Source organism: Myxine glutinosa, chromosome 3 (assembly GCF_964187855.1).
Source record: "Myxine glutinosa chromosome 3, kmMyxGlut1.1, whole genome shotgun sequence".
Classification (NCBI taxonomy): domain Eukaryota; kingdom Metazoa; phylum Chordata; class Myxini; order Myxiniformes; family Myxinidae; genus Myxine; species Myxine glutinosa.
The window spans coordinates 137,204,213-137,220,273 of NC_136263.1; the positions used below are offsets into that span (position 1 = coordinate 137,204,213).

A 16,061-nucleotide genomic window follows, 5' to 3' on the forward strand; every position below is an offset into this window, starting at 1 on the left:
ATTGAACCACTGATATTTATATTCATAGCAATTTAAATTTTTACAAGTTACAAATACACAGCTTCATTACGTATTTTATCATAACCGCCGCTGTACAGACTCAGCAGACAACTGGCGTCACTAAGGATTGCACACGATACGACTAGCAAGACTGCCACTGCACGCTAACCTCGCTAGTGCTGGGCATCTTGCCTTTCTCATCCTACTGTAAAAGGCATGAAAACGTTTTAAAATATTAGGCCTCAAAAAGAGTGCCAAAAAAAATCTAAAAGTAACAACAAGTGTACATTTTGTGGTCCATACAAATAATAATTGGGATGTGTCCATCTAAAATTCTAAAGTCTGTCGTGATTGCCATCTACTCTCTCAGCACTTCGCGCATCGTCAAACCTTGCAACCTTAATTAATGGTGTCTTACACTGCGAATTGTGATTCCTATCAACTGGCATTCCCATCCCATAATCCATCCTCGATGGGGTTGTTTTTTTTGTATGCAGAATCGATGCTTGTGTAAGAGCTAACACATTAAACATGAAAACATGTGCAGACACATAAAACATAAAATAAAACATACAACCTCCTTCTCACACCCTAACAGTATGGTCCACCAAAATGAGAGGTCTTCATTTTAATATGACTGATCTCTCCATTTGAGTTACTGTTGAAGCTCCGGGCATTGCATGTTTTTGGATAAACGATAGTCTCACAGGACTTCGGATTCTTCTGGGACTCTGCTTGGGTGTCCTCTTGCTTTTTGATAGGCCCCTCTCCCATTCAGAGGGTGATGTTGCATTTAAATACATAAATTGTATTGTGTTGAGGTTCATGTTAGAGTGAGAACACAAAACAGACCAGGACGTAACATAGCAAAAAGAACAGTATAATGAGAGAAAGGGGATTGCGGAGGTAGGTGGGGGGGGGGGGGGGAGTGGGGGATTGCTCTCCCCTCTGGGCTGGTGGTCCTGCCTCACAACTAGCTCGGCTTCACGCTGTAGAAACCAAAGCCTTCAGAATCATTGCTATCTCGCATGATGAAGCCGATTCTGAGGACCTTTCACTCACTCACCGCAGGCAGGTTGGTGGTCTTTCTGTCTTTCTGTCTTCTACTGACTCCTCTCCGGTCTAGCTCCCCCTGTTGTCTGTGCTCTGTCCCCAAATATAAATTTAAAAAAAAAAAATAGTACTAAAAGAAAATCAATCCTAAAATAACAAAAAGGCTAATTCTGAATTTGTTGGTCAGGGACATTGAAAAAATAATTTATTTACCAAGCTATAGAGACAAGAAACGTTCTTTCAATTCAATTTAACTGGCTTTAATTACAGAAATGTTTCCATTATGTAGGTCATGTGATTCGTTGTCACAGGCTGAATGGTATCCACAAAAATCTAAATAATGTGTTACACTTGTACAGACAGCTCTTGAGATTCATGGTCAAGGACAAATTCCTTCCTCAGGCACCGTTCTCAAAACACTTTTAGTAAATACAATGTGTTACAGTGGCTCCTACACGATAATCCAGTTTGGCTGCACTCTCCCGTTGAACTTAAAACACCACGCAAGTCCACAAGACTTTCCCACGGTAGAATATTTGAACTCAAGATGGTTTACATGCACGGCATAATGACATCATTCGAGCACTTTCTTTGATATGAAAATTTGGCACATGTTTATAGTTTAAAATAATAATAATAATTGTCTCAGAGTATGCCATATTTACATTTCAAATATTAGATGGGCTCTTCCACCACAATGACAAATTGTGCAGGCACAAGTGGAAAAGCAAAACTGGAAAATGTACTGTAAGCTTATTGGGAAAAAAGAAATTTTGTGAAAACTTAAGTGAATCATAGCAGTTCTTACTGGCCAGAACTAGGCAAGAGAGCGCAGCAACGTAGAGCTGTTTTACTGCGATGTCATAGCGATCCATGAAGAGGTCCAACAGGTACACTGCCAAGTGTCGAGTGGCAGCGCTCAGCTGGAAACGAGATGCAAGTACACACAGAAGGTCGATAAAATGGCGGCGCAGGGGCAACTGAGGTGACTGGCCACGAAATACGGGCAGTTTCAGCTCCTGGGGTAAGGGAAAACATGAAAAGAGCAAGTATGAAAATCAAGTGATGGAGTACAGAGAAAGCACTGTGGAATTTTATAGCTGAGCTTAGCAAGCACCATCTAACATCACATCAGTGTCAGCAAAGGAGCTATCAAAGACGTACTGTATATATGCCATTGGCTCGTACGCGCCTCCAAGCTGTCTAGCCTGGGTTTGAATCCTGACCCAGCTATAAACTGTCATCCCCATGTTGCACAGGCAGGGTGAGTCATCAATGTGCATGCCGTCCCTTGGATGGATGTTAAACGGGCACCTCATTTGCCAACAGTTGGTGGACGTGAAAGATACCATGCTGTCCTTTGCAGAGTAAGAGCTATCGCCAGAACCAGGGCCAAATTCCAAAATTCCTGCTCTAATCTGCAGGGGTCACTGCATCAGCGGCATCATTCCAACCCAAGCAAGTAATGCTATCCGCAGCCATGTGCAGCATACAAAATACGAAGAATAACAATGACATTCCTAAACGTAGATACTGTGAAAAATGATAAATGCAAATCAGTTTTAAGGATTCAATTGCACACCAGATAGTCAAATAATAATTAAGCATTATTAGTACTGTTCCATGAAGAGTGACATGTAGATGATGCATTATAACAACTAGCAACGGTACCCGCCCCATGGGCGGAGCTTCAATTGGGAGGCCCAAATGAAAAAGCAAAATACCAGATATTGAAGGCTTTTTTTATTTTAAAAGATTTATGTAAACATCCGTTGAATCATATCACACGCAAATCATCAAAATCTAAACAGTATTTGTAGAATTTCAATAAAAGCCACATCAATGTTCATATCGGTAAATATTATTCCATCATGTTTGGAAAAACTGGAAAATTGGAAAATTTGGAAAAATTGGGAAAACAATATAGCCTATTTTACTCCAGGGGGTCCCAGGATTACCCACACCAAATTTCGTTGCGATCGATTCAACCAATTTTGCGGTACCTGGCAACAGACGGACAGACAGACGGACAGATGGACGGACAGGCATTTGGTGAATTATAGAAAGATAACATGATTAATAATTGGAGAATTATTCAGGTGGAAACAAAATGGCAACAGCCCCCTGATGAAAAACAAAGGAAACTAGAATGGCACTCAATAGAGAGCATAACTCCACCTGGTTGGCCATATCACTCAATGGTGAAGAATCATTAAAGCAATTCCCCTAGCTGGATCCGGATCCAGATCTTCACCAAAATTGAATCGATTCTATTCTTCCTTGTCACACCCACAACATGTCCAATAAGTTTCGTCCAAATCCATCCATAACTTTTTGAGATATCCCGCTCGGTATCGTTTTTGGCCCTATCTCCCAATGGTGAAGAATCACTTGAGATATTAAATAATTCTCATATCCGAATCCATATTCAAATCTTCACCAAAATCGAATCGTCGTGGTCAGAGACCCAACCGGTCCACCAAGTTTCGTCCAAATCCATCCCTAAATTTTTCAGATATCCCGATATGTATCGTTTTTGGCCCTATCTCTCAATGGTGAAGAATCACTTTAAAATTTCTCGTAGCCGGATCCGAATCCGGATCTTCACCAAAATCTAAATCATTTCGTCCTCGTCACATACGCTACATCTCTGCAAAATTTCGTCCGAATCCGTCAACAACTTTTTGAGATATTTTGTTCACAAACAAACAAATGGATAGACAAACAGACAGGGGTGAAAACATAACCTCCATCCACCTTTGGTGGTGGAGGTAACTAGAACAGGACATGGTAGCAGTAGAGCGCATACCTCCACCAGGCTGAACAGTTTACATTTTGCATCCCACTGATAGGCCAGACCTGGATCGGGACCCGAATCAAAATCTATTTCGCTTGTTCTTGTCACCTTCCCAACACGTCCACCAAGTTTTGTTATAACCTGACCACAACGTTTTGAAAGATCATGCTATATATTGTTTTTGGCCCTCTCTCTCAATTGTAAAGAATCACTTCTTTTTTTTTATTTCAAAGTTCTCATATCCGGATCGTCACAAATCAAATCAATTCGTCCTTGCCACTCACCCAACCTGATGACCAAGTTTTGTCATAATCCTCCACAATTCTTTAAGATATCGTGCTATATATCGTTTTTGCCCCGATTTCTCAATGCTGAAGAATCACTTGAAATTAAATAATTCTCGTATCTGGATCCAGATCTTCACCAAAATTTATCAATTCATCCTCATCACGCACCGAACCTGTCCACAAAGTTTATTCCGAATCCATCAATAACTTTTTGAGACATCCGGCTCAGACAGACGAACCAGGGGTGAAAACATAACCTTCATCCACCTTTGGTGGTGGAGGTAATGGATGATTAGAAGTCATTGGGTAATTGCCAATGGCTATATGAGAAAAGACAAGAAAAATCACAAAGAAGCAATATTATTATAACATATTTTGCACCAAGCTGTACCAATAAATAAATAAATAAATAATAAAAACCTGAGTGAGGTGGTAGTGCGTCCTCCTTCAAATGACCACACTGTGCAATATTCATATTTTTTATTATATATAAGATACTCCAATGTATCCAATCGACACCCCTATTCAACACACACAAAATGACACACCCTACCAAAAAAAAGATGCGTTAAAAGGGCAAGGCAGGGAAAAATGGGTCTATCACATCTGAGGTACAGTATTTTGTGAAGAGGGATGTCAGAAAGGTGGAGGTGGATGGAGTGTTTAAAGAGATGGCTCGTGAAATATGGCAATGGACGAGTGTTGTGAATAGAGCAAAGAAGCAACTCAATACCAGCCAGCCTCACCCCATAAAAGGGGATTTTCAGAAAGAACTAGATGGAGAAATACAGTTATCCCTGTATATTACAGACACCTCTGTGTTCAAGCAAAAGTGTCCGCATGTATAAAGTGTTTCATTATAAATAAATAAATGCTTCTCTTTTTTTTTATAACAGCAGGCAAGCCTAGATCAGCATGTTGTTAAAAACATATGCAGAAAAACTTTTAACCAGGATGTACAATGACCAGTCCAAGGACAATTTCTTGAAAATAAATAATAGGGGAGTTAGGACAGTTCCATGGCAAGGGTATTTTACAGTTATTAATGTATGGAATCGCCAGTGCTTCACAGATCTGCACCCATAATTAGGATGTAGTCTGTGCTGCGACACATCATCATTCAGTCTATAAGATTGTCCGGCGTGTTTGTGATGTACCTCATCGCTCAGGCCCTTCCCCAGCTGTTTGCACCACCCCCCCCCCCCCACCCCCCACCCTTCCCAGCACCCAGTGAATGTCAGGATGCATTTATGATGGACCCTGAGGAAGGTCACTGTGGCTGAAACATTGAACTTTGAGCGGTTGCACCCTTTTTGGCCAAAAGAATAATCCGCAAGCTTGTGCTTCCGCATTTTTGCTCATTAAGGCAGAGGTTGCATTGCACCCAGAGCATCACGGCAAAATTGCAAAATTGTCTGGAGATGCCAAAGAGTTGCTGCCCCATATTTAAACACAATTTCGATAAGTAAAACTGGACCAAACGGCATCAGACAGGTCCTAAAATCCTGCTCTGCCACTCTTTCACACCCTCTCTCAATTCTCTTCACCCTCTCTTTTGCTCAAGGTCATCTGCCATCTGCTTGGAAATCAGCCAACATTACCGCTTTATACAAGAAAGGTGCAAAGACAGATTCTTGCAACTACAGACCAATCAGCCTGCTCCCAATAATCAGCAGGGTCATGGAATCCATCATCGCTTCTGACATCAAATCCTTCCTTTCTCCAATGGCTTGATCTCAGATCATCAATTTGGATTCGGACCAGGTCATTCTACTCTGGACATGCTGCTTCTGCTGTCTCAACAATGGATAGAGGTCCTCAATGAAGAAGAAGAAGAAGAAGAAGAATGCCAAACAGGAAATCAGAGCTGTCTCCCTTGACATATCTCTTGCCTTCAATACGGTCTGGCACCCTGCCCTGCTCACCAAACTCTCCTCCTATGGTATCCATGGAAACCTCCACGCATGGCTTGCAGACTTCCTTTCTGGTCAAAGTCAATGTGTGGCCCTGAATGGAATTCTCTCATCTCCCCTTCCTGTCCAGGCTGGAGTTCCCCAAGGCAGTGTTCTGGGCCCTATGCTTTTTCTGGTCTTCATCAATGATCTCTCCGACTCTCTGGAAAATGCTCTCTACCTCTTTGCTGATGACTCCACTCTCTGCCGCTCCATATCCCAACCCTCACAACAGCAGGAGAGCAGCCTCTTCACTCTCTGCAGACCTGGACAATATCACAAACTTGTCAAACAAGTGGAACACGTCTTTCAATCCTGACAAATTTCACACTCTCACTTTGTCTCTCCGGAAAGAACATCTGGACAACCCTCCCATCCACTTTCTGAACAATCCTCTTGAAGAAGTTATGTCACTCAAGCTTTTGGGTCTCACTATCTGCCATGATCTTTCTTGGGAAAACCACATTTCCAGGCTGGACTCCAAAGCCAGTCGCTGACTGGGCATCCTCCATCATGCAAAGTCCTTTCTGGGCACTTCTGAGCTTCTCACCATATACAAAGCTTTCATCCGCAGCTCAATGGAATACTGCTCTCCCCTCAGGGCTGGTGCTCCTGCCTCACACCTAGCTCGGCTTCACGCGGTTGAAACCAAAGTATTCAGAATGATTGGAATCTCCCACGATGAAGGCGATTCTGAGGGCCTTTCTCTTTCTCACCGCAGGCAGGTAGGTGGTCTTTCTGTCTTCTACCGACTCCTCTCCGGCCTTGCTCGCCCTGCTCTGTCTGTGCTCTGTCCCCCAAATATTTCTGCAGAACACACAATATCTGCCAGGAACCCTCTTCTGGTGAAACTGCCAAAATCAAGACTCTCTGCTCACCTTCACTCCTTCATTCCTCTTTTCTCCCACCTCTGGAACAAACTCCCACACTCTCTTCAATCCCTCTCCTCCCTCCAGGTCTTTAAAACAGCCGTTCACCACCATCTCTTATCTTCCCCCATCCAAAACCTTGATATTTTCTACCCCCGTTAAAACACCCCAAATCCACCTCTTTAAATCCACAACTTCTTTCCTGAAATTCCTAGAAGTGTTCATTTGCTTTATACCGTGTACACCCCTCCCCCCCCCCCTCCTCCCCCTTCCACAGATCTACCGACGTCCCTGTTCTCTTCTGTTGTTGTGCATGTGTGCTTCCCTCTCGCCCCTCTTGTCTCCCGCTCCCTTCATTGCATGTTTTATGTGTCTGTGCATGTTTTCATGTTCAATGTGTTAGCTCTTACATGAGCCTCGATTCTGTATACAAAAAAAATAAAAAATAAAAAAGTATCTCACCAACAACAATAAAGAAGGCATTGTAAGGCAACATTTAAATACACAGACAAGGTGTGATGAGAACCCCTTCCCACCCCCCACCCTCCTCCCACTCCCTCTCTTTTCCCCAAAAATGCCAACTTGGGCCAGAAAGCTGGCATAGTATAAAAATGGGGTGCAATTAGGGTAAGCAAACAAAGGTGGCAGATGGAAGCTGGCAGCTGTTGAGACAGGAGAGGGAAGAACGAGACACATGGGAAAGCAGGCTTGGGAGCAAGGCATGCCCGTTGGCATTCAAAAACGCCATGGCAACGTTCCAAGGATTTAGCTTCATTATTAATCAGTGTAGAGTTAGCTTGAAGCCAGACTGAACAACTGGATCAAGGTAAGGGAAGAGACATCAAGATCAACAAATCTGTAGAGTGCAGATTAAAGTTTTCATCAAAGCAGTATATATACCCCTTTCCTTATGAATGTCTTTTAAATTAAAATAAACAAGTGAACGAAACAAGACAAGTAAAACATTTTCCTGATCACAAATAGTGGAAGCCAGCCTGTTTAAGATCCTTACATAGGTTTATGTAAGGATGCTCCAACTGCAGGCTCAAATTCAAAATACCTCTGCTGATTTTGTCCAGAAGTTTTCTAATGTCCTTGAAATTAATGCAAAAGTGCATTTTCTCTCAACATCTTTCCTCTGTATGTAGTATATGGCTGTCAGGATAGCCTAGAGGTATACACACTCGTTTCGAAGCTGTCTAGCCTGGGTTGAAATCCCAATCCAGCTATAAACAGTCATCTCGGTGTTTCACAGGCAGGTTGATCCGTCAATGTGTGTGCCGTCCCTCGGATGAACGTTAAGCCAGGAGTCCCATCTGCCAGCATACGTGGTGGACGTTAAATATCCCATGGTGTCTTTCGCAAAGAGTAGGCGAGTATCACCGGCGTCATGGCCAAATTCCAAATTCCTACCCTAACTAGGTGAATGTCAGGCCTGGCAAGGCCGGTTCATGAAAGACTTGCCCCATAGGGCAAAGCTTCCCCCGGCCGACCCCACAAGGTGGAACAATAGTGGCCGTTAAAGAGCAACAAAATCTTTGCTCTGCATGTGGTATATGTAGAAGGCTCTCTGAATCTTCATAGAAGTAGAAACAAAGTTTGGTGTAAGGGTTTGGAACTTTAGAAGGTTTGGCAAAAAATAATTTGTTCATTTGTGAAACTAATCAACACCATAAAATGTTTCTTTGCAATACAAGAAGTCGCTAAAATTGGACGCACACCAAAAGTGACTTGAAAACAACAAAAACTAGAGTTCATAGAACACGTTACCCCATGCAGTGTTCAGGTTTACTTCGACTTCAATAAAAAATAATGATACTAATGATCATAAAAATTTTTTAAAAAAACTCTGGAGGTTCATAGCAATTGAAGCAGTCTTATAAATCTGTCTTCTACACCGCTTTATTAAACACTAGCTGAGGTACCCGGCTTCGCCCGGGTTGAATAAGAATAATACAAATATATGATGAAAAGAACATGTATATTTTAGAGCAATATCACAGTACATTTCCTACATGACGTTTTTTCAATTTTCAATTTCTCAAAACCTCTTGGTATACAACATTTCTGGTTTTCTTACTTGGTGCCAAGACATAAAGATTGCTTGGTTTTCCAACCCTCAAGCAGCCCACGTACAGCTGGCCATGGGCAAACACTTGTTCTGTGAAGTTCAGGCCTACAACCTTCATTGATTGCCCCTGCGCCAGAAATATGTCTTGAAATATTCCTGAAATAAGTTGTTGACCTTTTGGCCTATGTTAACCTCAAAAATAATTGGTGGTTTAATTCAGTGATCTGATGTGCAAATCCTCTTCAAATTTCAAGTCAATTAGATGAAAATTGACGATTTTAGAAATTTGGCCCATATTGATATTTTCACCCTTAGACCTCAAAAATAATTGCTGGTTGAATTAGGTGACCCGATATGCAAATCCTATCCAAATTTCAAGTCAAGTCAATGTAGGATTTTATTCTATGTAGTCAATGTAGGATGTAGGTCAATTTCAAGTCAATGTAGGATTTTAAAAACTTCACCTTAAGTTGTTGACCTTTGGCCTATGTTTACTTTTTGGCCTATGCTGACCTCAAAAAGAATTGGTGGTTCAATTTCAGTGACCTGATATGCAAATCCTCTTCACATTTCAAGTCAATCAGATGAAAGTTGAGGATTTTAGAAATTTGAAATTGTTGTTGACTTTTGGCCTTTGTTGCTCTTTTGGCCTATGATGATCTCAAAAATAGTTGTTGGTTGAATTCAGTTTGCTGATATGTAAATCCCATTAAAATTCCAAGTGAATCGGATGAAAATTGAGGATTTTAGAAACTAAAAAAAAAAGTGGTTGACCTTTGGCCTACGTTGACCTTTTGGCCTACGCCGATCTCAAAAATAGTTGGTGGTTTAATTCAGTAAGCCGATATGTAAATCCTATTCAAAGTTCAAGTCAATAGGATGAAAATTAAGGATTTTAGAATTGAGGCTGACGACTGTTGAGAAACTCAGTTGGGAGGTTTACTGCCTGATCTGCATGTCACTTTGTCAAGAGAATCATAATTTCTTTCGTGACCGGGCAGCGAACGTCATTATGTGCGACATTACGTCACTCCTACGGACGTGAAAACATTTGTTTTCCTTAAAAATATATTTAAAATAAATAAAATAGTATATAAATTAACAATAAAAGAAGCTAAAAAAACAATTTAAAATACAATAAAAAGCACATTAAAAATATATAAATATGTACGTACAGTATACTGTACGTACGCGCAACCGCTGATTCTCATTCAAAACAGAGGCGATGTACAGTATTCCTTTACTGTGTCTGTGTTAGCCATGGGTCCAAAGAAGGATAATGCTAGTGTGTCCAAGCGTAATGTGGTTACGATGGACGACAAGGTAAATCTGATTGAAAGGTATGGAAAAGGTGGAAAAGTGTCGGTGATAGCTCATAGACCTTATCGCGAATCGGAACCGCAATGCGTCATGGGATCGGAAAGGGGCAATAGCGCCGCCACAAACTACACCATGGAATTGCAGCTGGCGCGGTTTTTTAAACCATTGATATTGTTACGGACACGACTTAAGATGTTGTGATGGGCCGAGCGGAATGGCCGCCGTGTTCGCACAGTTTACCCGATTACACTCGAACGTTGACCAAATCGCGCTATGCTAAATCAATGAAGGAAAGGACACAACGGCTGGGATAAATGAAACGACACAAGGGGGTACAGTTCTCAAGACCTCCGGAGGAGGATATAATTGGTGATGCAGAAAAGGGGTAGATTACAAGGTAAGAGGTAAAGCACAGAAAAGATGGGCACTTAGACACAGTCTTATCTTATCCCCGACAGACCACAGACAAACGGAACAAGACTGACTTACACAGGGATTGATGGCAGGGAAGGACAGGCAGTCGATAGCACAAGGTGCACCTTGGCTCAGGGGCAGAATCAAACACGGTCCAGTCCAGAGATGCGGGGAGGTATTGCAGCGCTCGGAGGTGGCGTCTCTCTTCCTTCAAGTCCAGCGCGTCTCTGACGTCACCTCCCTCTTCCTGCGCATGCTCAGCGGGGAGTGACACGCCCTCGGCTCGTTGGCCCCGCCCCAGATGGGAGCGGTCCGCCGCTTCTATTGGGTGCGGGGGGTTACCGGGCTCCGCCCTTGACGAGGAGCTGACAGCGAGCCCCTACGTGGTAACCCCATCGGAGCACATGTTCGATGGCGGCTAACCAAGCCGGAGTGAGGACGCGCACTCCCCGCGCCGCCGCCGTTGTTGTTGCTGTTGTTGTTGTTGTTGTTGCTGAACCGTGAGGAAGAGCTGCGGGGAGGTATTGGGAGGTCCTAAACTTCCTAACGGTGCCATACAATCACATTCTGGTGCAACGAAGAGTCATAATTAATGGAAACGAGTCCTTAACTGACATAGACTAAGAATAACTAGCAAGATGTCCTATAGTTGTCTACGTGAGATGCGGTGGACCTGGATGCGACATTTAATGGGGGAAATAGGGGAAGGTCGGGTCTACAGAGTGTTGTTTACAGAAAATGGGACTAGGGAATGGGGGATTGGGGATAGTTGGGAAGTATTGGGGAAATAGGGGAATATTTACAAGCGGATATGGATGGAGGCCAATCTCATATCCGCAACATTGCACCCTTCTCTACCTCGGGGCGTCCCGACCCGATAAATTTTTACTTACTTTAGTGTGGCACTCAGATGTAGTTCCCTCTACTATTAACTCAACCCTGAGTGCGACAGTTTTACAGATGTTCACAAATGAGTAAATATGTCCCCCTGCGACGTTGCACCCTTCTCCTCACAGAAACACACCCACAGGATAACCGAATCGCGGAAAGAATCCTCAAACTAAACATACAGCCGGTAGGGAGCATTATTTACACAAGACTGATATTTACACTACGATCCAGGACCTGTTCTTTGAGGAACACATGCAGATGTTATGCATAGAGAGAGAGCACGCATGCCAGCATCGATACACCAACCCACGAGTGCCCTGTGGCCCTACGGCCTTTAATAATGTGCAGAGCACCCCATCCAAGCACCAAAAGCACCACCCCATACACACAGTCAACACCATCCGGTGCACCAATAAAGTGTTCATAGTCACCGGTGGTGTCGCAGCCGGCCGATGTTCTGCCGCTGGTCTTGCCTTCATGGAGCACTTGGCCTTCTGGCTTCCTTAAAAAATAAAGAAAGGCGCCAACCGCGTCCATTTCTAAATTGTGGCCGTCAGGGGGCCAACTATAGTGGTTCACCTCCATGGCATAGGTGCCACGTTGACCCAGAGGTCCATCAACGGGTGGTGCTTGCCCGCAAAAGAACTGCGGTCCATGGTGGGCGGCCACAAAAATTGCGGTCCATATGGTGTATCGATCCAGGCAGCAAGCAGCGAAAGTACAGGCCCACAACTGCAGAGCCCGCACCTCTCTCTCTCTCCTCTCTCTCTGCCCCAAAGCCAGATCCTCGGAGGTGGGAGACAAAAGAAAACAAGTGAGTAAGGTGGTAAGGGCGCAAAAGTGCACGCAATACCAGGTAATGCACACTAGGGGCACATGGGAACCAGGTGAGACAGGTACGTTCCTACCGTACGCCCCCCCCCCCCCACCAGGTAACCTACATTGCCCCTCCCTTACCCCTTACTGTATCCACAAAACACAACACTACCCATAAACATCTACTTTACACATCAACAAACGTCCCTACTGTCTTCCCCGTTCCTCCCATAAACCAAATTCGTCTTCTCTCCCTCCTAACCAATCAAATTTGCCATCACCAATTCATCATCAGTCCCTCCTATGGAGGGAGAGATGGAATCACCCCAATGTCTCATCCACGTCGTGATGCGTCTCACAAATCCACACAGCAATTCTCCTTTCCTGCAACACAGGACAAAGGAACACAGGTGTGGAGTCATCATCATCACCTCAGGTAAGTGGCTGCGTATGGTGCGACAGGTTCATCAATCCTAACTATTTCCTAAATGACTAACAACTTTACATTACCCGGGGTCTTTCCCTGCCAATCCATTGGCCAACTTACACTATGGGTTCTAAAAACCAATTCCCATTGACCAAACTGTGGTGCTTCTCAATTTGGGGTCTCACTCCCCCGATTCATCTCCCGGTGCCCTCGCACAATTTCGGGGCTGTGACGTGTAGCTCTCCCAGCAGGTCTACCCACCTGCACACCTCCACCACTGTAGTTGCCACCTGAGCTTACCTGCTCCTCACCCTAACCTAACTGGGGAAGGCCCTCTCGCACTCTCACCCCCTCAGTGCCCTCCCTGGCACGGCCTGCCCGATCCACACCCGGGATCCTCAGGCACCCACTGACACTAACGGCTCACAGAGCCCACCTGCGGCCTCACCTGGCCGACATCCTCACAGTGGTGGAGCGCCCAACCAACTACACACACTAACAGGCTACACGCCCAGCCATTTCCACAACACTAATGCACCCATCCAAAGACCATTCTTTCGCCCGCACCACAGATGCCAATATCCAACCACAATTTACCTGTACCCTCTACCTAACACTTACTCTACCCGCCCCGGGTACTCGTGAAAGGGGTCCACTCTTCCCCCATCCACACCATGCACACCACTCCGTACCACTTACTCCATGTATTCCACACACCTGTACTTGCACACCTGTGCTCTCATACTTGGTGCCGCCTGCACCCTTCTCTCCCCCAAGCACATTCGCGTTGATCCACACACTCACTACTCATACACTGCTCCACACACCTGTCCAGTTCTCACACAGCATCATCTCATCTAACTACTCCCCTCTGAAACTTGCGCTTCCCAGTCGTCCCTTTAAACTATTGCGCTCCCTCGTCATTATCATCCACTCTAATCTACCTGCGTCCCCACTACAGGTATCAGTCACTAGCTAAACCTTAACGTTACCTAATGTCATCTTCGCTAGATCCCTACACACCATATCCTAACCCACCCGGGCTAGTTTTCACTGCCATACACCCCATAAACTATAGCGCATTTGCCCCCCTTTTGAGAGGGATGACAGAGTTGCCATCCCACCACATCGGGCATCTCCCACTACCAATTTTGCACATCAAATTTCAACAAATCAAAAATTTGCCAATCACTACCCATCATCTGCCAATCATTACTGCCAATCCTTTGCCAATCATCAAATTTTGTTTTTCTCTAATTTTGGGTCCAAAACACTAACCTCATCACCCGTCTACTTATTAGATCCTCTCGGTGCGCCAATTCACGTCTACAGCCCGGCTTCGTACAGCCGAGCAATGAACGCGGGTTGTTTTGTGCCAGCGGCTGGATACGTCCCGCATTCGGGGCAGGGACGGGGGCTTACCCGGGTCCGTCCTACGCACCATCTCGGCACGGAGCCATCCCATGGCCCGATCTCGACCTGCCGGAATGCCTCAACAAAAGGTGGTCGCCATGACGACCCTTCCTATCGGGCTGCCCGCTCCGCCTAGTGGAGCACGGACGCGGCCGTTCAAAGCGAGGCCCAGCGTGGATCGCGTACGGCGGTCCTTTTGAACCCGCCGTGGCTCGGATCCCCGCTGGTTCTCGCGGCACGCGAAGCCCGGCACGCACCGAGGGCCCGATTCGGCTATAAGTCGCTCTAACCGCTAACCCGGTTACCGTCGATGCTTCACCTGCATGCTTACATGCATACGCTACCCCTTTCTTGCTCATACATCCAGCCGTTTCCATGCTCCTCGTCGTACCTTCTCTAACACACCCAGGTACACTCATTCCACTCACAGCCTTGGTCACACACCTGACCACCGAACACTTTGGCACACATTCGTTGGTCGCACACCTCACCAACACACCTCTTCGCGCCCCTTCCTCGGTCACCTCCTCTGTGACAATCACAGGTGTGCTTTCACTCGCACACCCAACCACGTGCCTCACTACCAATTCCAGCGTGCATTCCCACACACGCTCTACCATTCCAGGTGTGCTTCCTTTCTCACCTGTCACAACCAACTCACGCTCCGTGTCACTCTTACTACTCTCACCTCCACTCTTGACAGCGCACTCACCCTTACTCTCGACAGCGCACTCTTTCCTCATGCACCCGTCCGTTACACACCTTTCTCGCGCACACTCTTGCGCACACTCTCCGGTCACACCCTCTGTAACACTCACCACAGGCGTGCATTCTCCCTTTACACCCTCCGTAACACTCCTCACTACGCGCTTCCATGTGCTCCCTCGCACACGCGCTACGACCGACTCACTCTCGACAGCACCCTCACTCCTTGGCACGCACTTTTTCCTCACACACCCCAGAGTCAGACTTTCTCGCACACCAGACCTGTCGCACACTTCACCAACGGCCTCTCACGAACACCCGGGTCTAAATCAACCCCCAAGCTCATTAAATCACCTGGCGCATCATACGCACGACCATATTGGTCACCACTTACACCGGGTCCTCTTTCTCTTCGCTTCTCCTCCATCACCTGCGAATCCCTCATCCGGTTAATGAGCACATCATCACGATCCGAACACAGACTTTGGACCAATTCTTTTACTTCCTCTTTTATCTCTTTCTTATCCCCTCTCCGTCGCTTCTTAATTTCGCTTACCCCTTCTTCCACTTCTTCTAATTTCTGCTTCACCTCTTTTATTTCCCGGTGCGTCTCCTCAAGCTCGTCCTCTAAGGCCACCTTGACCGTTTCTATGTGCGTCCTCACCTGCCGGTCCTTCGTCTCCATTACCTCTGTCACCTCGTCCAACCTCGTTGTCAGTCCCTCACGTACCATCTGACATTCCCTCTTCGTCGCTATCAAGTCGTCTTTTAGTTCTTTCTGTGTCGCTTTTAACCCTCCTAGTACCGCAGTGTTCCCTTGTACCTGCTCCACTAACTCAGTCTGTCCCACCGTCAGCTGTTCCACCTCCTGCGTCAGGTCCTCTATGCCCCCTTGTAACTTTACAGTCCCTTTTCTCACCTCCTTCTCCATGCGCTCCTTACAGTGCCTCACCTCCTCGCGCACTCCTCCGACCTCCTCACTCACACCTCTTCTGATCTCCTCTCCCATCACTTGCATCTCCTGCCCAGATGCCACCCTCATCTGC

The 16,061-nt window shown here is 45.5% G+C and overlaps 1 protein-coding gene across 2 annotated transcripts in view; it reads right to left on the reverse strand.

Moving 5' to 3' along the window:
• Positions 1-16,061, reverse strand: part of LOC137423181 (cyclin-J) — a 109,950-nt gene that overhangs the window by 77,309 nt on the left and 16,580 nt on the right. For both annotated transcript variants that reach the window (XM_068110063.2, XM_068110066.1), the window contains exon 2: positions 1,862-2,072. In XM_068110063.2, the coding sequence (XP_067966164.1) occupies positions 1,862-2,072 (211 nt within the window). The remainder of the gene's footprint in view (positions 1-1,861; positions 2,073-16,061) is intronic.